The sequence below is a fragment of the Orbicella faveolata genome, unplaced genomic scaffold (assembly GCF_042242905.1).
Source record: "Orbicella faveolata isolate gen_17 unplaced genomic scaffold, um_ofav_v1 contig_2, whole genome shotgun sequence".
Taxonomy (NCBI): domain Eukaryota; kingdom Metazoa; phylum Cnidaria; class Anthozoa; order Scleractinia; family Merulinidae; genus Orbicella; species Orbicella faveolata.
In genome coordinates this window covers 26,487,252-26,512,500 of record NW_028301547.1, presented here as the reverse complement: position 1 = coordinate 26,512,500, position 25,249 = coordinate 26,487,252, and the positions used below count along the sequence as shown (strand labels likewise).

The 25,249-nt window shown below is 42.1% G+C and overlaps 2 protein-coding genes across 2 annotated transcripts in view; one reads left to right on the top strand and one right to left on the bottom strand.

Annotated features, from left to right (window-relative positions):
• Nucleotides 1-1,308, top strand: part of LOC149112625 (uncharacterized) — a 2,399-nt gene extending 1,091 nt beyond the window's left edge. The window contains exon 1 of the mRNA XM_089290552.1: nucleotides 1-1,308. This exon is cut by the window's left edge and continues 1,091 nt beyond it. Coding sequence (XP_089146678.1) covers nucleotides 1-1,087 — 1,087 coding nt within the window. The 3' untranslated portion in view covers nucleotides 1,088-1,308.
• The window catches only part of LOC110049828 (polycystin-1-like protein 2), a 34,267-nt gene that overhangs the window by 1,935 nt on the left and 7,083 nt on the right, over nucleotides 1-25,249 (bottom strand). Inside the window, exons 5-27 of the mRNA XM_089290551.1 lie at nucleotides 24,975-25,138; nucleotides 24,165-24,381; nucleotides 23,583-23,959; nucleotides 22,724-22,898; nucleotides 22,037-22,295; nucleotides 20,417-21,496; nucleotides 18,557-18,886; nucleotides 17,003-17,297; nucleotides 15,780-15,950; nucleotides 14,860-14,985; nucleotides 13,984-14,146; nucleotides 13,426-13,505; nucleotides 12,336-12,602; nucleotides 11,638-12,237; nucleotides 10,794-11,009; nucleotides 10,015-10,386; nucleotides 8,984-9,256; nucleotides 7,730-8,072; nucleotides 7,429-7,655; nucleotides 6,758-7,120; nucleotides 6,155-6,323; nucleotides 5,308-5,530; nucleotides 1,308-3,131 (exon numbers count right to left, since the gene is read on the bottom strand). Of these exons, the coding sequence (XP_089146677.1) occupies nucleotides 1,856-3,131; nucleotides 5,308-5,530; nucleotides 6,155-6,323; nucleotides 6,758-7,120; nucleotides 7,429-7,655; nucleotides 7,730-8,072; nucleotides 8,984-9,256; nucleotides 10,015-10,386; nucleotides 10,794-11,009; nucleotides 11,638-12,237; nucleotides 12,336-12,602; nucleotides 13,426-13,505; nucleotides 13,984-14,146; nucleotides 14,860-14,985; nucleotides 15,780-15,950; nucleotides 17,003-17,297; nucleotides 18,557-18,886; nucleotides 20,417-21,496; nucleotides 22,037-22,295; nucleotides 22,724-22,898; nucleotides 23,583-23,959; nucleotides 24,165-24,381; nucleotides 24,975-25,138 (7,766 nt within the window). The 3' untranslated portion in view covers nucleotides 1,308-1,855. The remainder of the gene's footprint in view (nucleotides 1-1,307; nucleotides 3,132-5,307; nucleotides 5,531-6,154; nucleotides 6,324-6,757; nucleotides 7,121-7,428; nucleotides 7,656-7,729; nucleotides 8,073-8,983; nucleotides 9,257-10,014; nucleotides 10,387-10,793; nucleotides 11,010-11,637; nucleotides 12,238-12,335; nucleotides 12,603-13,425; nucleotides 13,506-13,983; nucleotides 14,147-14,859; nucleotides 14,986-15,779; nucleotides 15,951-17,002; nucleotides 17,298-18,556; nucleotides 18,887-20,416; nucleotides 21,497-22,036; nucleotides 22,296-22,723; nucleotides 22,899-23,582; nucleotides 23,960-24,164; nucleotides 24,382-24,974; nucleotides 25,139-25,249) is intronic.

Below are 25,249 nucleotides of genomic sequence, written 5' to 3'. Positions count from 1 at the left end.
TCTAATTGAACTGTTGTCAGTAGCAACAAAGGACCAGCTATTTCAATTTAACGGTCAACTCTACCAACAAATTGATGGAGTAGCGATGGGCTCTCCCTTGGGTCCCCTAATGGCCAATACTTTTCTTTGTTCTATCGAGGAAAAGCTACAAAACGAGAACAAGTTGCCAGACTTCTACAGACGCTACGTGGATGATACACTAGCCACAATGAAAGACATACCAACCGCAGAAGCCTTTCTGAAGACTTTGAACAACTGTCATCCATCCATATCCTTCACCATGGAGATCGCATCTAACGGTAAGCTACCATTTGTCGGCATTGAAATATGCAAGAAGGGCTGCAAGCTGGTAACAAGTGTTTACCGTAAACCCACAAACACTGGTCTCCTCTTACACCACCAAAGTCATGTCGACAACCGCTATAAAAGATCTTTAGTTAAAACCATGTTAAACCGTGCTTACCGCTTGTCCTCAACCTGGGAACTATTCTCAACAGAGTGCGAACGCCTTAAACTGATCTTTTCTAACCTCAAGTACTCAGATTCTCTTGTGAACTCCACCATCACCCGTTTCGTTAATTCAGTGATGTCACCAGACACAAGATCGACGCCTCCAACAGAGAATATCTACCGCATTGTCCTGCCTTTTAAAGACCAGAAATCGGCGGACATAGTAAAGAAACATCTCTCGGACTTGAGTAATAAACTTGATCACAAACTACAGCCGGTGTTCAGAAGCCGTAAAATTGGCGATGATCTCAAAGTACAAGAGCCAAAACCACCTTTGATCAATCAACAGTGCGTTGTTTATAACTATATATGTGATCTGTGTGATGCAGAATACGTCGGTTACACTAGCCGTCATCTTTACAAGCGCATTGAGGAACACCGATTTACCGCCATCGGAAAACACCTTCAAAATGAACACCGAGTTGATACAGTTGGTGACCTGACTAACAACTTTAAGATCCTAAAGAAATGTCAGGGAAAGTTCGATTGCTTGATCCACGAAATGTTGTGGATTCGCAAGAAGAAACCGAGCCTTAACACACAGTCAGACTCCATTCGCGCAAAAGTATTTGTTTAGGCTTTGAACAGACACTGAACTCATTACCAGTGTTTGACACCTCATTGGAATGAACATGAACATTGAACAGCTATCTTAATCTTAATTTATTCAATTTCGCACCTCTACCATTGGTATAAATTAATTTACTTTTCGCACAAATATTTTTTAACTTGAAAATGGTGCCAGGATGACACCGAAACGTCGTTGCTCAGTTTTTTCGCTAATCTTTATCGTTAACCTGAGGAAAGATGCGCTTTTAACTGATAGGTGAGATCCGAAATTTCTACAATTTACCGATAGCTAAAAAATGGGCTAAAATTTTAATTGAGTGTTGAAAATTCAGCCCTTACCCCCCTCCACCATGCAGACTCTCTCAATTGTGCATGAAGAGCCTCGATACAGTGATCTGTGCAGATAGTCCAATCGTTCTCAAAAACTTTAATTAAATAATAGAAAAGCGGCGCTTTTGGATTTAATCATTTGGCGCAGATTACTAGGCTAGATCTGTCTCGCAGATCTCATTATACAGTGCCATCCCCAACCTTCTCCAAGGATATTAATTATTGTGCGAGTTTTGCGCTATCGCGCCATTTCGAATTAGAATGTGAAACCCTGGAGATTAGGCTGGGATTGTTTCTGAGACTAACGTCTTGAACAAAAGCCTGGGAATGAACGTGAATCTGTCTGAATTCTTAATTACATTTAAAGTACGCGTTAAGTAGAACTGTTGATATCTTACACAAAAACCCGCCCTTGTGGAGTCCCCTGAATATAAAGTTCCCGCTATCAGCCGGTTTGTCCCTCAAGTAGATCTGCCTTAGAAACGGGTTTTCTTTCTTTCTTGTCACCGCCACCACGCTTTCCGGGAATCTTGTATCTCTTTTCAGGGAAAAGTTCTTCATACAACACATCAGTTCGGTCAATAAGTTTCTCAAGTCGGTTCTCGAGCTCTGAGACTGTGTCCTCGTGCAGACCTGTGATCATGAGAGAGTGGCGTTTTCTGCCCAACACGTTGACGGCCTTGACGCGATTCGCCGCTGTGTCCCAAAGAACACGTCCGCGACTGTGCGGCCTTCGCGTCTTACCAATTCCCGACCAAAGCTTAAAGCGCTCGATGATGAAATCGACGATCTCGTATTCATTCGATTGCTTGTCATTGTCGTGTTTGACGACGCGGAAGGAATCCACCACTATGGACAGAAACATGTTGATGAGGACAAATGACATCATGAACATGAACCCAAAGAAGAAGAGGGGACCAAGAATGCGATTGGCGTCGCGCATCTCAAAGTAGGCCGTCCTTCCCAGCATCAGGCTCAGGAGGGACGTGAGCGAGGCGACCACACTGCGGTAGCTATGTAGTACGGGTCCGAAAACCAACGCGGCGACCAGCGTGAAGGCGGTGAAGACAATGCCCCAGACAATACTGAACATCAGCAAAGGATAGTAAGCGTACTTGAGCGTGGATGACAATAGAGAGAAGCGCTTGTTAAATCGGAGCAGCTTGTTTAGTTTTATGTTGGCAAGGAGGACAATTATGGCCAAGATGAACGTATAGGTCTCGTCCCAGTACCCCGCGAACTGAAAGCTCTTGAAGTGGAATGGATCCTGTCGCACTAGATCTAGGACGTTTCTGACTGTGAGTGCGCGATAAACGTAGAGCACTATGGCTGCGAAGGTAAACAAGATGATGCCTAACTCAACACAATTCCAAAACTCTTTGAGATAAGCTTGGATGCCGGTTTTATAAATGCGCTTGACTTCACGATACGTGAAAAACAGGATGAACATCACAAATATGCTCTCGCACGCCAGAACCAAGAACATGATGTTGTTAGTGAAGTCGTACAGGCGCGCAGTCAGGATACTAGCGTAGGGTATGATGGCGCCAGTGGCGGGAAATTCTGCCACGAGCGTGATAATGCAGAACAAGTTGCTTTGTGCGTTGTAGATGGTGAACTCTGTCAAGATGGCGCGTGTGTGACGATCGATCCAAAGATCGTTCTGGAGTTTTTCTATTCGGTCGCGATTTTCCATGCCAGGTTCAAGGACGATCACGTAGCTGCAAGAAGAAACAACAAAACGTTATGCCAGTGAAATGATACATCAAAATGAAAAACTTCACTTAGCAGAAAAGCAAAATAATTCCTTTGGAAGGTCTGTAAGGTTGTGCGCTTGTATATTAAATTCAGAAAGATATTTTCCAGCAACGCCTGCTAACAGCTGTTACGACCCTAGAGAAAAACTGCGTTCGCGTTGCACAGCATGTGGTTCACTTGACTACCAACGAGTCACAAAAAGCAATGAAATTTGCGAGGAAAACCTCAAGTGCTTTTCCATTGTGTACCTCATGGTTTTTCGGTATTTCCCATTTCAGACGGTTCTTACTTCATTTTGGATCAGGTCTACTCTTTTGAGCATAAGCAAGGAACTAAAAAAATGTGAAATGCCTCTTTTCTGACCTTATATTTATTTTCATTTGGTGGTCACCCACCTAGTTTAGATCTTTAGTTATTTTGGGTGACCAGCAACTGTATGTACTTTTAATTAATTTATTAATTAGTAATAAAATTAATTTTACAGTTCAAATAAACCTTGTTGTTGTTGTTAAGAATTATTTAATGATTCCTTTTCAAACAGCTCTCTTATTGTATCGCTCGGGTGTGAAGGTATCATGGTAGGTGGATTAACAGTGTTTAGAAATCGCGCTCTTACGCTGGCGCTTTGAAAAAAACATTCCATCAACCTACACATTTTCTGAAAGCTTAATAGTTATAAAATACAATCATATCTTTGAAATTTTCTGAAAAGTTTTTGTCGCAGTGATATTAAAAGAAATACCCAGAAACACTTTTTCCCTTAAACTGGTTCGCTTCCGCGCATGAATTATCGGAGCGGCGCGACTAAGGTATGGGTCGCATTTGGGAAAAGTTTTAATCTTTGCCGGCTAAAAAACACAAAGATTTGAAACCGCAACCGGAAAGAAAACCTTTTAGACAGAAACGGAGGGTCGCACTAGTGGTAGATAATTGTCAGTACCAAATTTCATATTTATTTGCTTGGCGATGTCATCCCAAGCTTTGCGGGCTTGACTGCTGTTGATGCGATCGAAATTCTCGGCCCACAGGTCGGAATCGCGTCCGTTCTCCAGCAATTTCGTGCAACTAGCACTTGTTGTAGTTTGTCCTTCAGCTTCAATGGCGGGACTAGTGTCCTCGAGTTCCTTCAACCATTCTTCTTGGTTACAGAGCGACCCACGGTCGCTGAGGGCCAAAGATCTTGTTCGACGCTGAACTACTGGGTACTACTGGATTTTTGTCTCTTGGGCTTCTTCGAAGAAAAAAATGGGCAAGAAATTTTCTTGCGCTTTCGTCCTGATGCTTGCGATGAAAAAACCAGATCGAGAAGAGTTCGTGTGCAGAGATGAAATATCACACCGCAATTCGCATTTCACGTGACAACTGGCGGTGAATTTTGATTAGAGGTGTCAACGCGCCGTAAGGGGTTAATGAGATTCAAAAATAGTTTTTCTCTTTATCTTAAAAAGTAAAAGAACTTTTTTCTCATTCTTTTTGCAAAATTTTTATCTCAGTCTTCTCAATTTGTAAAGCAAAAAAAGATTTTTTTGCACTTTTCGTAAAAATTTACCTACCATGATACCTGAAAATGTCATCTTCATCTCTCATCTTCAGTTTTCATTGTCGTTTTACAGCCGATGCTGGTATACTAGTTTTCCCCTTCAAAATGATATTATTGATTGTTCCACTTCGCGTCTTCTCCCTGCTGTTTCGTATAGCAAGAATCGTTTTAAAAAAATATGTCGCTTGGCAACGCTGAACTGCTAAAGTGATAATTCTCCTTTCCAATCAGGAAGTACTATTTGAGAGACACAGAGGCCTCATGGTTAGTGTGCTCGTCTCCGGATCGAGCGGTCCGGGTTCGAGCCCTGGCCGGGGAACATTGACTTGTGTTCTTGGGCAAGACACTACTCTGTCACAGTGCCACACCCAAGTGGATAAATGGGTACCGGCGAACTTAATGCTGGGGTGTAACCCTGCGATGGACTAGCATCCCATCCAGGGAGAAGTAGAACTACTCCTGGTCGCTTCATACTACAGAAACCGGGATAAGCTCCGGCCTGATGAGCCACTTGGCTCGCATGCAGACTTGAACAAATTAGCATGTAAGCTTTCGGTGATAGTGACGACAATTTGATAGTATATCAAAACATCACTTACCCTCCTCCACTGTAGGTGTTCAGCTGGGCCCAGAAGGGATACCCATCTAGCTGAGAAGCATTCTGATACCGCCATTGCATGTCGTCCCATGATATTTCGGTGTTGTAAGTAGTGATGTTTTCCCATCCCTCCGTGTAATCATTCTTATCGTCCTTAGTAATGAAGTATTCCCCGTAACATTCTTTAGTGATACCGTACACTTCTGTTGGAACTTCGCAGGATTCTAGGGAACGAAAAATGTCGAGATGGCCGGTCATTGTACATCTAGACATTAATCTACGAGTTGCCGTAAAATGCAATTATAAGCCCTTGGGTTTATTGACCGAAGCCAATATCGTAGCAAGGTTTTGGGTTGGGGGTTGGGTGACTGGGGCTGATAATTGATGGAGCCTATATTAGGGACGATTCATTTTTTAGGCGGCATTAAAATTGTTTGGAAATGAGATTACGAGATAACATTAAAGATTATGGCCATGTAATCTTCTTCTAGTTAACATATTGATTGGCAACTATTTGAGTGAAACAAAGGGATCTTATATGCAGTAGGGAAGAGGATACAGGACCCCAAAAGAACAGTTGCATGAAATGTTTTATTTTCCTTGCTCAAGTACTGAAAAAAAGAGGTTGTTTAAGGAAAACTAACTTCCGCCACGGAGTTTTCGGCCAATTTTTGCAAGTCATGCAGTCGTATGATGAAATTTGGACTCCACTCAGTCTTATTACCATTATTTACTGTTGGATTCGGAATAATATATCCAATTAGAGCTTGGAATCAGTTGGATCTTGCAAATGAATGCTAGTTAAACCCTGTTTCGCCTTTTCTGATGTTTTCTCGTGACTAACTAACCTTTCTTTATTCTGACGAGTCTCATCCTCGCTGCTCCTACCATCTGACTGTAGCCATCAGCCATAAATCCGTCGGGATTTCTTGCTTGGCCATTGTACCATGTTTTGGGGAACAATCCGTCCAAGAACTGAGTGCGAGACCAATTCCAGAACTCTTTCTCGTTGGTTAACTGTTCAGGAAACAGGGTGAAAATTAGGTCCTCGCCTTACAAGCAATGAACCTTTGTTTCAGTGACATGACTGTCAACTAGCTAAGCTTAGTGCTTGTATAGCTAAGTGCATGATCACTATGAATAAGACTGACATTCTTTTTTTTTTACATTTTTTACGTCCAATCGATTTGGTCTCACGTGAATCGCTAGAATTTACCACGCAACAAAGAAGTCATGCAAACGCCTTAGTGGAATGAGTCTGAAGAAGATCTCAATGTAACTAATTATGAAAGCAATATACGAGTGTTGAAGAAATCATGTCATAGCGTTATTTCAATAAATGACGTAAAATTAAAATCGGGGTAAAACATGTGTCCTCTTCCTTCTCCGTTTGGATTCAGCTTCCAGTGAAGCCGGACAGCGCCGGCTCGAACGTGATGTTCAATACTCACATTGGAAAAGTCCCCGCCGCCTATCACGTTGTAAAGGTTTTGAGTCTGATGGTAAGCAATCTGGTCGCGGTGAGTATACGCAATCATCAGCAGCAGAGCCAGAAATACGTAGAAGGTCACGACTTCACGGATGACAGAATACATTTTTCGTTCCTTCATTCTGGCTGCTCTCATGGCGATTAGTTTCGCTTGATCGGGAGGTAGAAGCGTTGTTTTCTTGCTCCTTGCCTCGCCCGGATTCGCACCAGACTGTTGGATAAATTCTTCGTCCTCAGCAAGTTTGAGTGCTTCTTCTGTGATTTCGAATTCACCTTTGTCAGGTTTTTTAACGACAAGGGCAAAGAACACAGCCAAGCCAAGTACCTAAGATCACAGTAAAACGACAGTTAGTCAACTGTTGAGTTTCTCAGTCCGGGACGAAAGCTAACGATCTGTAAAAACACTGTAAGTAGTTATAGAAACGTTATCTTTTGGCGGTAGTTTTGAGATAGAAACGTTGTCTTTTTTGGAATTATGGCTGGTGTTTTTCTCTAACCCTTAACGGAATCTGCGTCATTCCAAAACCAGTATCTGTGCTATTGAGTTCAATGTAACAATCACCTTTCCTTAATGATTTTGCATATCGCAAAAACTCATTTGTCAATAACTCTTTGTAAACTGTTTGTTCGTACCTTGAGTGGCTGTGTGACGAACACATCCTGCACGAATGACACACACGACGAAAACAGCCACTGAAGGGACCTGATATTTTTAAGCTCCATGCCGTAAAAGACGACGACCGCAGCAGATCCAGTGGTGAAGACGAACAGCAAAAACCAGGCCACATACACGAAGTAGTGAGGTAGAGTATTCCTCTTTTTGAACCACAACAGTAAGCGGCGTGCACGAGATGTCGGAGCTGCACGAAAATAAAAACAAAATCAGCATTCATTTCCACTTCGGGTGAATCAGAGGGAAAACTCTGTCTCTTACCTATCTCGAAAGTGGTGCTGAGCCTGCGATCGATTAGCAGCGGACTATCGGTAAAACTTGCGCGGTCTACGTCAGTGTGTACGTCATTGATTGACAGCCGGGTCCTGTTGTTTTTTTCTCGCGAGGAATCCAGGCTGTTGCTTGATCCTTTAGCAGATTCGTCCGACGATTCTTTTAACTGGTTGTAGTTCTCGAGGTTCTCTTCGGTGAAGGACAGAGCAGGCGGCGATAGTTGTTGTTTCTTGGGTTTTATTTTTGGCTTTGGACGGACGTTGCGAAAGATCTGTACCACGATCAAGTTAATTGGAAAGACGATAAGACTTGAAATGATTCCTACGAGTACCTGCATAGACCGAATAAAAACGGAAAGAGCACAATGAGTTTTTGATAGTTCACTCAGTAAAGCTGAGCAACGGTTTGTGTCGGGGGCCCTGAAAGGGACTAAATTTAGGGTCTATAAAGGGGCACAATTTAAGGTCACAAAAGGGGTACAGTTTAGACGTTAATAAAGAGACATGATTAAGGATCAATAAAGGCACACAATTTAGGGAGAAAATTTTAGGAACATACTTTTGTGATCACTTACTTACTTTAAAGGTTAATAGAGGGGAGGGGAGGGGACATTTTAAAGGCCAACAGTGAGGTAAATTAATCATGAGGGAAAAAAGTAGCAGGCAATAAGGGCTGGGAACAGTCTAGGATTTAAGGCGGGGGTTAACATGAAGGCGGTATTTGGGCTGGGTATTATGGTTTTAACACACATATCTCGTTCACGTTTCAAGCAGTCAAAAATCTCTCTGCTCACCCGTCATATCTACGTTTTGGGCTGTTTTGTAATTTTTTTGGTGATTTTTGGGTATATTTGGGGATAAATAGTTAATCTCAAAGGATTAGTAAATTTATGGAAACAGGAAATTTTGAAGATTTAATGTTGTTTTAAAATTAGAATTTGAAGTTAAAAATTGGCAGACGTACACCAAAAAGTTTTCCACCAACCTGGGGTGCCGTTTCGGGGGGCGTTCAACAGTCAACTTTTTCCTTTTAATCCCTCTTTAAACTTCCTAAAACTTCACTTAGATTCAGGTAGACCCCCGCCTTAATAGAGGGACCCAACTTAGATCCTCACCGATGTCTTCACCTTTAGGCCATCGCTCCTGCCTGGTCACAGAAGGCCAACAGAGAAACAAAATGGAATGGACTGGAACCAAAATACTTCCTCACCAGACAACAGTCAAGGGCGAAAAGCTAACTTACCTGATTCCACGTGAAGACAACCGAGCCAATTTGCTGCACGTTCGATGGATCGTCTTGTCTTTCATAGTACATACCGCTGGCCATCATTGACATGAACAATAGGCACAGGCAACAGGACAAGCGCTGTACTCGCGTAAATCGGCTGTTAGCTGGACGAGCAAGGACTGAGAACCATAAATGACTGTCGCTGAGGTTACGGCGAGTCCTGGCAACAAACAGATGGCCAAATTCCGTGAGTTCAGCTTTACTAGCCAGCGGTACCAGCCGTTCAACCTGCGAGAACATGAATTAATATTATTCAGTGGGGGATAAATGCAGTGTCTGTAACAATACACTTAATTAGGAGCACTGAGAGATATGTATCCTTCAAGATTATCCAATCAAATACTAGCGCGGGTATAGCGCTTTCGGAGTTGTAGCGCCTGACACATGTAACAAGACGGGATCTTCGCCCTCAAAGTGTTTTTGTTTTCGATCCTGAATGGATGATTTGTTGAGATACTGATTGAAATCAAGACCAAGTTTAGTCGAATTCTAGTGGACCAGTCTAAACTTGTAGCCCCTGAAGAAGGTCTGGTTTCCGAATGAAAGCATTGACCAAATATATTTAACTATTTGTTTGTTTTATCTGATTCTGACTGAATCTCTTCTCCCTGCCGCGCGGATCAGTTTATCGTTTTCAAGATTTAGGATCCAGTTTTAAAGAGAGTGAATGGCGCTATCCGAAGGATAAATCACAATTCAGTAGATCTCTCTTCTCCGCAGAGGCTCAAGGGTTCTTTTCGGATGGAGAAAATCCGCTGAGAAATGCGAGTGCAGGCGCAAGGCTACAAGATGGGTGAGTCGACTTTGCGCCTGCATTCACCTCGCACAGCGGATTTCTATAACGAACGTTCGAGCAAGTCAATAGCAAGTCAATAGCATTATCCACTCTTTGAGCAGTTGGGTCCAATTTTACCCCAGACCCGGGCTCTTCTTTAACTAGTCGCTGCAATTTTGTTCGTTCTTAGCAGTTTTCAGCCATAACTAACCTGCCCATCCTCCTCGTCAACAGCAAGCCACCTGTTACAGATGAAGTAATAGCGCTCATCTGTCTGCAGATCAATCACCATGATACGGCTTAAGAACAGCGAGCCTCCTGTGTTATCATGCCAGATCCTGATGTACTGAATCGACCCCAGGTCAAAGGGCGTGGTCAGAAGGAACGTATCTTGGCTCCCACGCTGAAAAGGATTTCTGTCGGGATCCTCCAGGGCCCTTGCCTCGCTGTCTTGCTCGTCACCGTACAAAATGATGCTGACTTTAGATTTGGAGCCAGCGTTACGACGCATGCCCGTCCACAGGGTCAGCTCGTAGCGGTACGGGTCTGTCGGGTCATTATCCCGCAACGGACAAACACCAACCTAGAACAAAAGGCACTTGGCGTGAGTGTCTTTATTTCGCAGTTTTCACGCGTTTCACTAGTTCTCTGGACATTTTTAACGTTATTCACCGTCCTTGTCGTCGACTTTAATTACTGCATTAGTGATCATTCTCGCCCAAACCAAGTGAATCATCTGTAACTAGTAGAATGCATAGATACCCCAAGGCATAGAATGCACTGGTGCCCTACAACGTAACGTAAACAGCCCAGGTACCTCACAACACAGCGTGCAGTCGCAGAACAGTAAGGAAAATCAAAAGAAACTTTCAAAATATTCAAATATAAAGACATCAAAGTGAACTATCTAGCAGATCGCGAACGAAAATACTGTCGTGTAATCCACTTCTTCGCTGTTCTCAAGCACCCAGGCCCTTAGCAGTCACTTACCTTGATAACGTCAGCTCTGTCTTTTCGTCTCGCCCAAACGAGGCCCACAAAATAAAGCGAGAAGATGACGCCCACAAACACCAGCATGGCATACCCTTCCTTAAACTTGGTAAATGATGGGGGCCCAATTGGATTAGGTTTCACATTAAGGGAGCCAAAAAAAGTGGCGTGGTTGCACCGACACTGCGTGACCTGACTCGAGGTCTGCTCGCCAACCTGATGAGAAAACAAAAAGAGAAAAATTATCACTCAAAAACATTTTTTATGATATATTAGGAAGTATCATGCAGGAGATGTAATTTATTATGGGTCAGAGGGAACATAAGAATTATGGCTCGGGAATAACCTTGAGTCCTATCAAAATAGAAGATGCAGTAGCTCTCGTAAACTATTACTATTAATAATAATAATAATAATAATAATAATAATTTATTTCTAGCGCATTACATTAACATCTGCTACATTATTATTGTAGCAGATGTGATCATTGTTTCTGATGTTTTTTCCGGTTCCCTTAAAAGGTATCGAGCTATTCATGTAAGACCATTGGAGAGCTGCTACGTGCAGCTGACTCATCAGAATGGAATCTCAGACCCTGGGGACCAAAACCTAAATCAACTCGTCCCAAGGGCACTTTTCCTTTCCAATCGGGAAAGACAGGAAGCGACAAGAACTCCGGGGACTAGATTCCAAACAAACGTATGTCAGTGGCAGGATATGCACCCTTCAACGAGTAAAACTTAACCTTAGCTTGACCATGAACAGCACAGCTTGCGCAGTCAGTAAGCAATACGTTGAGATAAATTTCAAGTGTAAGAAATAAAAACTGAAGGCACTTTCTTACCTTACAACCATCCTCGAGCCATTTGCCTTCCTCCATGCTCCAAAACATGCATCTTGCAGAATAAATGGCTACAGTATAATTCACCTGCACTCCACGTGATTCGTTGTCGGATACCTCGCGCTCTGGAAACGGCCCCGTGACCATGACGGTCAAGTTGAAAAAGACTGGCCTCGAGGGTAATTCCTCAGCCCTGTACGTGAAATTATCAACTTTGCGGAAAGGCGACGATGGCGCGTCTTTGTCCTCAGACTTTGGCGAGAAACTAAGCTCGTACTCGCCAGGAGAACCCTCTTCAAAAGTGATGTTAAGAAGGGCTGTTAACGTTTTGTTGTTTTCTGGTTTTACGTGAACTAGTAATGGATAGTATTTGTAGTCAGGAGGGAACCGGAAACGGTGGCTGTTCTTGGTTTCCGCCATGAATTCCTCACTGTAACTTTGAGACGTACTTGTTAAATCGGTCGGGATGTTGACTTCAAGATCCTCTGAGAGATCTTTAATTTTGATCTCTTTATCTCCTTGTTTTAATGCGAAACCTTGGGTCTGTTGAATATACGGCGAATTTATGGCATCTGAGAGGAAAACATTCTTCATTGAGGTATACTAGAAAGAAGGGGGAACAGAAAAGAAGAGTTCAGTAAAAAAACTTGGTATCCTCTGCACGCATTGATAGACAACAATATCTGGTGATATATATTTACCTGGACGTCGATGGGACCGTCGCCGCTTAAGTCTTCCACGACTACATTTGGACTCGGCAGACTAACCCGCACGTCAGACGCCTCCGCGACGGTGTACACCGAGGTGTTGAAAGCGTTTTTTCGCGTGCGCCTCAGATTCATATAAAACGCTTTTGTTCTAACTACTGTTTCGCCTTCCTTAGCTACTCTCTTCTTTTGAATTGCTTCACTGACGAGGTTGATTGCCTTCAAGGTCGTATCTACCACATCTTTCGAATCTTTGGCATCCTGAAAACAACACCGAATGAAACGTAAAATGAGGAAATACCCGCGCATCGTATAGGTACTGTATTATACCTGGGGTTTCAACCCCCCGGGGGAGACTCCCATGTAAAAAGGTCAGGGGTGCCCGTCGTACTTTTTAGGGGTTAAAGGAGCTAGGTCATGCTATTTTAGGTAACTTTGTTAAATTTTGTTAATTATGAGCTCTAAACGTCAAATTGGCGGAGCAAGAGTCTTTCATTTGCAAAATCACAGCCACATAACAACTGAGAATGATTTTCCAGCTGTGTAAATGACATTTTGATATAAACTGATATAAATTTGAAAAAAGGTGGGCCGACGTTTTTCAAATTTACCCAAACGCAATGCATTTTAATCCTCTCCAGTTTTGTCCATCCATGTCTTTTCTTGGCTTTCCTGTGTTTTGTTTGAGATCTTCTATAGTTTTGAGCCGTTTTTGTGATATTTTAGTTAATTCTATGACCATTTGATCAGTGCTGAAATTGCATAAAATCGCGTGACCTAGCCCCTTTAAAAAAGCGTATTTGAAATATAAACCGCCTTCGCTTCTATTCAAATCCCTTCTAAACGGTTCAAAAAGGCATAGAAACAGGTAAATAACAGTACATTTATTTTAAATGATCGTGCTATTACTGATACAGTGTTCGGGTCCTCTGTGGTATATCCGCGTCCTTAGAGGGGACATGGTAAGGTGCTGCACAGTGGTTCATTCCTTCTGGCAAGGATGCCCCTCGAGGGACTGGGATCTACTCGGTAATGACCATAAACCATTTCGACGAGGAAATAGCAAAATAACGTGTTAAATTACCTGTTGATTGTTCCGAGAACTAATCCGAATCGACCAAGCACGTGGTGGCGGACCGGTTGTCGGAAATATCTCCTTGATAACTGAGGAATGAAAGCACACTGAGTCATAACAGCTATTCCAACATCAGAACAGCAATTGAAAGGTCCAAGACGAACACTTCAATTTAAAAAAAAAAATTGAAAAATTAATTACGAACACCTAATTTTGCCAGCGGAGGCCTTGGCGAACCCTCTTCCCAATTTGACCACCCGCCCATGAACCGCGCGCGAAATGCGCTCGTTATATGGGGCGCCTGTCACCTAACCTTACCTCCATCAGGCGAAGGAAAGATTACGTGACGAGCAAACAATAATTTCTGCTCAGTAGATTGCTGTTTAACACCAGCTTGCAGGCTCTCAATAGGAAACGAGATGCAAAGTAATTAACTTCTAACATACATATTTAGCAGAATGTTGCTCAAGATTTGGTCCTTAGATTCTCAATGACCGTTTTCTTGCATGCTTCTTGATTTGTTTGTTTGTTTGTTTGTTTATAAGACCAGCGTTTCACACTGTATACCTTGTTCGATGTAAGGTGAGGTAGTTTCTTTGGAGGCTTCCAACACGTTGGAAGAAGCAGTTAAAATCTCTCGTGATTGTTCCTCCACTATCACAGGTCCGAGATTTTGAGCGTCCTGATTCAAAAGAGAGCTCGCCTTCTCGATTATGTCTGCCCCTTTTTGCTAAAGGAAAACAAAAAATAAAGCTAATTTCAGGAGATACTGATTGATTAATTAATAAATTAATTAATTGAACTATGACAGGGAAAAAACAAATGGAACATGACGGAGACGGAAATTTTGATTTAAAAATAAGGTAATAAAAATAAATAAAACTTTATTAAGGTTTCTGAACATGAAGCCTGAGAGAAACCCATACTAATAAGGAGACACAGACTACAAAATACAAAACTGAGAAGACGAAAATATCTACACTAAAATATGAATAATACAAAATGCAATTATTTGCTTCAAGTTCCTGCATACAATAATCCTGGTTTAGGTTATTTTCTCGTGTCTATTTCTCGTTTCTGGGCCTCACCGGACAAAAAAATAAACCCACTTATACGTTACGGTGGCGGTGGTGGTCCGGTACTGACCAGCTGTCGTCTTAGAAAGCTCTGAGAATGCTCTTTTCAAGATTGCGGTCAAGCACTTTATCATGAACCTCTGGTTCGGGTGATTGCGCAAGCACTCCCTGCGTTTGACATTGAATTTGCATTTACATTTACATCGCGGTGTATCAATCTTTTGATAGAAACGTCGCGATGGATTAAAGAGGTTCAAATGTGTATGCGTTGTTTTCTTCCTCCACCCAAACAACAAAACCGCTACTCACTCTAAGAGTCTTCATTATTTGGAAAGAGAACAGGGAAAATGAAGTTGAAACTGCTTACTTGAGTTTTTGGCGTCAATTCTGTTTTGTGTTTAGTGGCTTCTATCAAGGCACCGACCGTCTGCTGAGCTTGAGTGGTGTCGGTTAAATCGACGCCCGTTAATTTATTGACCAACTCTGAGCGAATCTGAAAGAAAAGAAACATGTGTTGAAGTATATCTAAACGCATTATTTACTGGCTGAGGGAGAGACTTCTTATTCGCTTGCTGTGTACCCAAGGCCTGTTCCACTTAAATTTTGGTGAACGAGCAAAACTCAATGCACGAATAGACAAAAAACAAATAGATAAGGAAAGACTTTTGGGGAATTTGATTAACAGGGTTAACCTCTAAACTTCCTTTTCGAATTTTTGTACATTATTTGTATTTATGAATTTGAATCAACATGTAGGCTAACACGATCTCTCTCAGGGAGAAGAAGTACTCGTTAAAAGCATGTCCGCCGAGTGTATGTGAAGGGTGTGTTGGAACGAAATGCGATGAAGCACGCGCGTTTGGAGTGTCGTTTTTTCCCCGCGCTTGATATCGGTCACATGCTTTCTCTTTGAAATGCTGACCATGCTCTTGGCGTGTGCATACATCTAGAGGAGCTTAAACTGATTTGTCCAAGAGTTTCGTAAGTTAAGACGCCAATCAACATTGTTATCACAAGGATCATCGTCGAATCGAGATCCAATGACGAGAGAACGTTTTAACGAGGATTTAAAGAATTTAAATTTTAAGATTTTAAAATCGTCAACCAAAAAAAACCCAAGATGTATATTTCTGCACACTGACTCTTGAGGCAAGCCGTCACCCTGCTCGACCCTGCTCTTAGTCCCCTTACCCTGTCAACCTCCCCTCTCCCTTCCCCCTTTAAAATAAATCCCCCATTAATTACTCCCATTGAATGTGTCACCGACAATGCGCCACACGTGTTTACCTTGGTTCTTTCTTCACGCGTTCCGGTATCTGATTGGTTGCCGTAGTTAATGATTGACGTGACAGAGTTTACAAGCTGAACAACTTTTTGAGGGTCTTTCTTAGCATCTACTTTGTCCAGTTCTTTTCCAATGCTTTCACCACTTACTTCCTGATCTTCTCCTTTTTTCACCTGCATGAGAGAAATGTACAGTGATCAGCTTCTATTTTCTCTTTGCAATTTCAAACAGTATGCATGAGAATTAAGCAAATGATAGCTATGCAGTGGGAATTGTTTCCTCTTGACGAGTACAGTAAGAAGTTAATAGAGTATTTGAATGTTGATATCAGGGCTCATATTGAATTTCTTTTCACAGGCTAATTTTTAATAGCTTGAACCCTAATGTGCGACCATTCAAATGAAAGCTATTGAGCAGTACTTTTATGTGGTACTGTTTATTATGCTGTACAAGGTGGTTCTAACTTTCAAGTCTGTGGATGAAACCCTAGTGTGTGACCATTCAAATGAAAGCTATAGAGCAGTACTTTCATGTAGTGCTATTCATTATGCTGTACAATATGGTTCTAACTTTGAAGTCTGCCCCTTACGTGTGACCGTACTTCCACGTGATACTGTTTGTTTTGCTGTTCAAGGTGGTCCTCAATAAGTCATAAATTTAGAGACAAAAGCATTAGGACAAATTTGCCCTTTTGGCGCTTTTTCACACGCGCCAAACAATAGAGTCGCGCGAGAATACAACTTCGCGTTCTTGTCTCTCTCCTGAGATCCAGACCCTCCCAGGAAGGAGAGGGACCCTAAGGACGAGGGATGAGGTTGCCCCCTTACAGCCGCCCACTTACAACTCTCATCACTTACAACTCCACCTTCTTGTCTCTCTCCTGAGATCCACACCCTCTCGGGAAGGAGAGGGGCCCTACGGACGAGGGACGAGGTTGCCCCCTTACAACCCCCCACTTACAATTCTCATTAAAACTCAACTTCTAAAAAGACCCTAATCAGCCCCCGCCATTTTCGATGCCGTCGAAATTATTGCATGGTGAGGCGAAATCTTATTGCATTTCTGCAAGTTGTGTTTCTGAAAGTATGTCATCTTTAGTAGTTTCACAGTGATTTCCCCCGTTTCGACAAATAAAATGTCATAGCCAAACTCTCATATGTAAACTAAAACGAAGGTGTGGCTGACTAGGGCCCATTAAGATAACGCAAGTTGTGTACCATCTTACCGTGGCGTCTAGAAAAACGTCGACACAACACTCATACTTGTTGCAAATGCGAGCGGAGAGATTGAGCTTAAAGTCATTCTGCGGGTCTCCTATAGGAAGAAATCTTGACGGAGTCATTCTCTCGCCAAAATACCACAGCTGGTACACTTGAGATTCTGTTGATAGCGTATTTATCTCCGCCAAGTTCGTTATTTTCACTTGATAGCGAAATTTGTATGATATAGGGTTGTCCTTAGTTACCCAGTTTTCACATCCTATTTTGAACAAGGTCTTCACAGCTTCGCCGCTTTTAGGTCTAAAAGAAAAATAGGCGGAAGTGTTATACCAAAAATCAACATTATAAAGGCGTTAGTCTGACAAGAAGCGTTGCGTGACGAAAGCAAACAACACTTCACACATTCTCTCCCCAGAGCTACTCGTTTTTCTAACGTTAACCACGTGACGAACATGGGGACGACGACGAGAAGAACATTAATTAACAATTAGACCCGTAGCCCTTGCGGGCTACGGGTCAATAGCCCATGAGGCGAAGCCGAATGGGCTATTGACCCGTGGCCCTTAAGGGCGAAGGGTCTAATTGTTTTAGTATCACCCAACTAGTCGGACAGAAAAGGCAACAATAATGTTAGCAAATGCAAGTTGAAGAAATATTTATTGGGGAATAAAACGAAAGAAAGCGTCACGCTCGATCGCGCCAATTTCGCTACTCGAGGACTATTACTAATAGTCTTCTAGTAGCGTAGCCCATTAAAATGCAGGATTTGCATTAGTCCACTAGTTGGGTGATACTAATTACAGTGAAACCTGTATTAAGCGAACATCCTTAGGACCATCACTAGTGTCCGCCGATACAGGGTGGCCGCTCTAATCAGGTTCTAATATAGTGTGAAATAATAGTTAGTTATTAAACCTTTTGTAACTCAGAGTAACACATTGTAAGATCAAAGACTGCTCATAGCACAATGTCCAGTCAGTCAATGCATAAATCTGGAATAGTCTACTTAACTTAAAAACGACATCGCTGAACAATGTAAAAGGAGTCTGAGCTGAACTTTCAGCATTGAAAAGCCCTTGAAGTGTCCCCTTATTGCAGGTTTTGTGGAACAAAATGGCTTCATATTGGTGTGCCCGTCCGCTTAACAGAGGTGTCTGCTGAATGCAGGTTTATTTTACAGTAACTGTAGGAAGAAAATTTTGGGACTCAAGCTGAAGTCCACTTAACAGAGGGTGTCCGCTTAATACAGGTTTCACTGTAGTTGAGAAAGAGAAGCAAAAAGTTACGAGAAAAGAACGAAAAGGAACCTAAAACTTAATGTTTTGCTTAATTAAAAAAAAACCAGGATTCTCTCTCGGCCTTTAATTTTAAGAGAGGCATTATAAATTCGTAAAACAATGAATGTCAATACACAATGAAGCGGACAGGTGATAACAATTGACAAATCATCAACTATGGGTTATACCAGTACAGCTTTGATGTGTTGACAAATTCTCATAACTAGCATTGAAATAAATAAATGCCAGTCAGTAACGAGAATTAAGACGTCGAGTACTTACGTGACTTTACAGTGTCCATTTTCCGGTGGTGAGGTTGTCTGAAAGGTAAACTGCACCGTAGTCTGGCGGTTCCCTCGTCTTCCCGTCAGCTGGGCTATGTATGTTGTATCTCTGTTTAGCTTATTCTCCTTTAAAACCAGGTTAATACTGTCCCATCCCAAAGCCGAATCAGTAGCATTGGTATTACCCGATAGTTTGTCTTCCTGACCATTGCTATCCAGTAATTTCCAAGTTGTCTGCGTCAATTCTTCATCGCCCTTGCAGTTTGTGCATTTTCCTGCCAATGTGAGACGTTCGAATGGGTTTATCTTTTCCTGACAGTCTCGGCAACTGCAAAGCAAAATATACTCAGTGTCTAGAAGTGTACTTCACATCAATTGGAAGATCGCGGCCATTTGGCATTCAATCCAGAGAGACTGAGGGGTGAGAGAATTCCCCCTTTAAGACTTATTTTAAAGGTAATCCCTTGCAAGTTTGAGTTTTTTTAAATGCGCCCAAAAACCCTTCATTGTCTCCTGCGAGGAGTTTAACATCCAAACGTATTACAGTTTCAAGGTGAGCGGCCCTACGGACTGAGGAAACTAAATAACAACAACAATATTTTTTGTGCTCTTTAGATTTTACATATATAGAGAGTGGTTTTCAATTTAGTGTCGCAAAACGAAAACCAAGGTAGTCACTCTGGCCAAGAGACGCTCTAGCCAATCACAAAGGACCCAGACAATACAGCGAACCAATCAAAACTCGAAGGAAAATATTGATAATAACAACTCGATAACTTACAAATTCGCTTACATTTTAGATATTTTTTCTTTGTGTTTCAGAAGATGCAAAATAAAAAAAGTACAAGCACTGGAGAAAAAAGAAGAGAAAAACAGAAAAACAAGAGCAAAAGAAAGAGAAAAACTAACTCCGTGTGGCTTTGTTTGATCTTACCGAATTGCAATGGTAGTGTAAATTGCGCACGCGCTGATAGGGTAACTTTCAATATATATCGGGTGTACTTCCGGTTTCTTTAAATGCTAAAGGAAACTCGGTTTTTCATTGAATCCAGCCTTTTTCAATGAGTTTCGACAAAATCCAAGGTTGGAAACCGTAGCCATGCATTCTTATTTCGAAATCATGCTTTTTTTTTTTTAAAAAGAAAATAACGAATATTTCAATATTTTGAAATTCTCTCAAAATCTGACATTTAAAAAATGAAACAAAATTTATGCATAGCGTAATGAGGATTTAAATCAAAATATTATATCAATGAAAAAAGTCCCGATAAAGTAATTTGCCTGTGAGCCTTTGCATTTTTTTAGTATTAGTCACATGACCAAGGGCGTGGCCTGATGACTTCATCACTGGTGTTACTGATCATGAAAAAGTTACAACACATAAAATAACTGTGAATTAACTAAAAATGATGAGGTTATATGAGAATAACTTTTCCTTAGCCACGGATCGAAAAGATCAGTTATTGGGCCCTAAGCGAAACGTGTAGCGAGGCGTACTTGATGCAAAACCAATTACTGGTACTTTAATTTTCGACACTCTAATGAAAACCGCTCTAAGAAAAAGAAATTAAATCCTGGTTTAATATTTTGGGATAGAGAGAGCACACCACTTACAAATAGCAAATGTTTGCCGTGCTTAGTGGCTGGGCCATGAGGGGAAAATAGTTTGAAAAAGAGAAGAAAAGGACAAACATAAATCTATACAAGTGTAAAGCAAACACGTCACGCACACACACGAAAAAAAAAAAAAAAATACAGAAAAAAATTGGTTATGGGCTGTGTACTGATTAACTTTAGAAAGTAACTTAAGAAAATAACTCAGCAGCAGCTACACTTTTCATGTAAGAAAAACACTTACCTTATCTCTAAAGACGGAATGTTTGGGAGAAACTTCACGCGTTGCTCTGCTGATTCGGATCGCGAGCCTTCACTCACTGTCACCTTGAAGACGTACGTGACATTTTCCCGAAATCTGTTTACACGGAGCGTCACGATGCCCTGATCGCCGACACCAGGAAGTTTGACGAACACGGTCGAATTGCAAAGTTCATCTGGAACTGCCAGCACTGAATTGTGCTCAAACCTGCACATCCAATCGAAGTTCAATTTACCGTCACGGTTGTCCGGGTCAAAAGAATTCGACGCGTCGAGTTTCAGTGAGGTCTTTGTGCTCGAATCAATTTCTAGAGCACTGCCACCGCTGATTGAAGCCACGAGTTGAGAGCTTACGACTCTAAGGTGAGTGTTAAACCAGTATTTCTCCTCAGTCTGAGTGATTTTTGTGTCATTGTAGCTAATGTTTAGCGTGACAGAGTAGTTTCCGCTATTCAGACGCCTCGGTTCTAGTTCGAAGGACGCCCTCTCCAAATCAGCCTTGGAAATTGGTTGAACTGGCGAGGGAGAGATATTCCACAAATATTTAGGATCTACTAATTCCTGGGAGCACTCCGTTGGCTTCTCTACGCGGATTTTCAAGAAATCAATTTCAGTCCCTCTGGTGATAATTTGAGGGTCTTTTTCTGTGTAGCTGTTAGGAAAATATATCGCTGGTGGACCACACGGCCGGGCTGTTACGTGAACAAACCTTTCTTCTTTGTACTCAAACACACGTGCTGTTATCGTGATGTTATATTCACCTTCCTTGTCGTACGTGTGTGTTACCTTCGTGTCGCCATCGTCGGTGACGACGTCCGTAGATAATGAGTCTTCCCCAAAATCAAACGTGTAGTTCACTGCCTGCCTAACAGAGACAGATATACCGATTTCGAACTGTTGTTTAGTAGCAATTTTTAACACTTTCTCGACGGTTGGTGCAGGGTGAAGCTGTATCAAAATCTCACCTATTTCACCCATGACTTGAACAGTGAATTGTAATGCATATGTTGATATGTTGTTCTTTGCCTTGATAGAACCAATCTTTTTTCCGTACTTAGTGTAACTAAGAAAAAAGGAAATCACAGCTTAATCAGTTGTTCTGATGCTGTACGGAGGTTTGCAGAGACGTTTTCATAAATTGTCGAGAGCAGTTTCTCCCGAAGGGGATACTCCCAGAAAGATTGGGTGGGAGTGTGCGGCCCGCCTCCTAAAATCCTTCCCCTATTTCTTGCCAAAACGTCTAAAGAACCACGCCCTTTGGGGCCGCACATACCTATATAGCCCTTATAAGGGAGTACCCCCCGGCGGTTTCTTCAGTTTAATTCCTTTCGCGTTTCGTGAACATTACACCTAAATGCTCTAACCAATGAGATTGGTAATTTTGATTTTCAACCAATCAGTGAGGAGCAACATGAAAAACCAATCGCGAATCGACATTTCAAGTTTACAGCGTTAGACTCCGGTTGCGAGCTTGAGCGCTTTTCCCGCCAAAACTGCCGCTGCCAAGTGTCACAAGTTTGCAAAACCTAAACTTTCAAGCTAACTGAAATGTCTGAAATGTAAAAACATCTATTCTCGTTAAAAAGAGGAAGTTTTCACTCACCTATGTGAAACGTTAATAGGAGTGTTTTCAGCTGACTCGTAGAAGGCCTCGTAAGCCGGTGACCCGTCACCAAAGTCTACGGTTATCGTAACGTTTGTTCCGTTTACGACGACCGTTAAATTAAATGTTTGGTCCACATTAATCTCCGACGGTGGTCTCTCCCTCCATGCTAATGACGCTGGCTTGAGTATCCTTATTACTAAAGCGGCGAACGCCGAGCTTATGTTGTTGCTGGCGTGGACAGAAATTGGATAGAAACCTGCAATGGAATATCACTCACAATAAAACGATGAATCAAACACGCTTTTAGAAAAACGCACCTTGCATTGAAATAGCAATGTTAATGTTTAAAAGAAGGATCTATCCCCCGGTAGGGATACTCGTCGCACCTTTTAGGGGTCAAAAAGGCGGTTTTGGTGCCTCGTAGGGTTTTCAGCCTCAAAAGGTTCACAGCGGGAGCTTATGCTGTACCTTTGAGGCTATTGAACCGAAAAAAATATGACAGGAGATAATGTGTTGTTTTAGATTTGGTTCCTCTCAGGGGTAAAGCCACGCCCTCAAAACAAGATCTTGGTACCTCTTAGGGATTCGTTTCAAAATTTCCGGCGACCACCCCGCCCTTTTTATATGGGAGTCCCCCCCCGGATCTATTCACGACTATGAATTTTTTTTTTTTTGTACTCTCACCAATGTGATCGTAGACTACTTCAGGGTTTTCCAGGGGATAACTTGTTCCTTTCGTTGTCCATACGTAGCTCACATTGCTTCCTTTGTCTGTGGCGCTCTGTAGGCGGATTTTCTGCCCTGTTGCATAGCTCACGTTTGTGAATGGTGTCATTATTTTGAGATTTTCGATGCGCTCCTAGAAGAAATGCAAAGCGGAAAATAATCATGACCTTGTAGGATGTATCTCACTTATAGCTTTTCCCAAGCTCTGCTACTCACGCCCTCGGTTTTACCGTACCCATATTCCCAGTTAACCAATCGGAAGCCGTGTCTACTGACATGACATCCTGCCCGCCTGTGAGTCACTGACCTGATGGTTGAATTTAGGTACAATAAATACCTGATCATACCAACTACCTCTTGCACAAATACGAACCTTGGCAAGACCAAATTCGCTTGATATGCAGGCAAGGTTTACCAAAAAGCGGGTCGTCTGTGTTGGTACCTACCAAATCGTTCAACTAACAGAAATTCCTATTTACCTACCATTTCGCCAAAAGGTACTTTAAGGCGTATCGGAAAGGAACAATTGGATAGTACTGTGTTGACGAAAAGGTACAAGAAGGTACCAGTTTGTCACGGGCCTTTGTAACGTTTCAAACAAGTCCAATTTAGTTTACTTTCGCAAACTAAACAAACCCACACGGTACTCTGTTTTTTACAAAAATGCCCAAAGGAAATTATTTCGCGGCTCAAGAAAGTCAAAATGAACCATTTTTTAAGAGGACTTTCGTTTTCAACTAACGCCCACTTCTGATCAGTGCAACTGACCATTGTGATCAATAAAACCAAAGTAAATTAAAGTAGATTAAGACGGTACCTGGACGGACACCTCACAAGTCTGCAGTACATTTACAGCCTCGTTTTCTACGCCAGTAGTCACTTTGTGAATGCCTGCTCCAATAAAATTCACATTAACAGCTGCCTGCGAGGGCTGGGAAACATGAGCTCGTAACACATGTTTGATATCATACGGAGTAGCTCCCCCTGAAGCAGCCAAAAAGTCTCCCACAGAAAGGTTGAACTTTGAGCCGGAATAAAAGAACGAAGGATCGTTGGTCGTTTGTTCAAACGCCAGTGCTCCAGAGGAGATGTCACCCGCCCAACCAATGACGTCACCGGCTTGCACTTTAGTGGCATTCTCGGGTGCGGACACGATGAGATTTTTACCGAGTTTTTCGATATTTAGATGAGTCTCTGCAAGCAAACAGATGATGGTTAGCTCTGTTAGGAAGCCTTTTTCACACCTTGTTGTTAAGCGATTTGACTGAGTGACCTTGGAGTCGAAATATTTGGGAGACAAATCTTGCGCCAGTTTGATACCACTTCAAACGTCAGTTGTCACGCAAAATGTCACGCAAAGATGCTGTTTTACCACGTGTGACATAACCCTATAACGTACCTGCAACAATGACGTAGTCTGCCGGAGGAGACGAACTGAAAGAGAACGAAACGTTCTGTATTTGACATGTAGACAAGCATCCCCCAGACCCCATGCAGATGCTGTTTGCCGGGCAGCTGAAGAGACTGGTGCTAACGCACTTTTCTGCCTTGGGTATACACGAGTGGTTTCTTGGACAAAAATGCAAGCTGGCGGAGGAACAACTGGGACGGTAAACCTGGAATTAAAATGAGAAACAGGTGTGTGTTTCTTAGATGTTAATCGCAAAAATGAAAGGTTTATCTCTCTGCTTCAGTTCCTGCCTTCTTGGTGATGTCAATCACGTGATTAAAGGTGGTTTACTACAGTTTTGAGCGAGTACAAGAATCCAACTGTGGACTCTTTTGTAAAGTGTTTTTCTCTAATTACTGATTGCTCAAGCCTTAAACTATTATATGCGACACATGAACAATACAAATGCTAATAAAGAGCCAAAATGTTTTAAATTCGTTTTCTCAAAATATAGAGATCCGAACTACCCTATACCTCAAAATTTAAGGAATTAGAAATTTGCTCTGATTAATCATTAATACAGAAAAAAAATATTGTTACCAATCTGTAAATCGGATTTTCACAAATAAAAAAAAGTTTAATTTCGCCTATTTCATAATGTCTGGGTTCCTCTGCTAGCTCAAAACTGTAGTAAGACACCTTCAAAGGGACTGGTGACGAGGACCCTCAGATCACGCTTTCGTTTAACCTCTTTTCATAACATAATGGCGGAGAGGACCGCCAAGGAATCGCAAGTAACAGCGTAGCTTGGAAACCTACCTGCAAGCGAATGGGTCCTAGTTTAGAGGCAAACAACTCCCAAGCCAGTATGTAGCCATCTTTTGTCATCATGGCGGAAGGGATTACATAGGCTCCGCCTGTTTCTGGGGAATTGCTGTCGTTTCCCAATGTCGCTGACGATCCTATATCGTGTACTATGGCGTCTGCGGAAACCATAGCGTGGTAATGACATGAATAATCATTAGATAGGTACACAGATTAAGGGACAAAACAAAAACGCAAATGAAAACAAAATTTGTATGTGTAACTGTTGC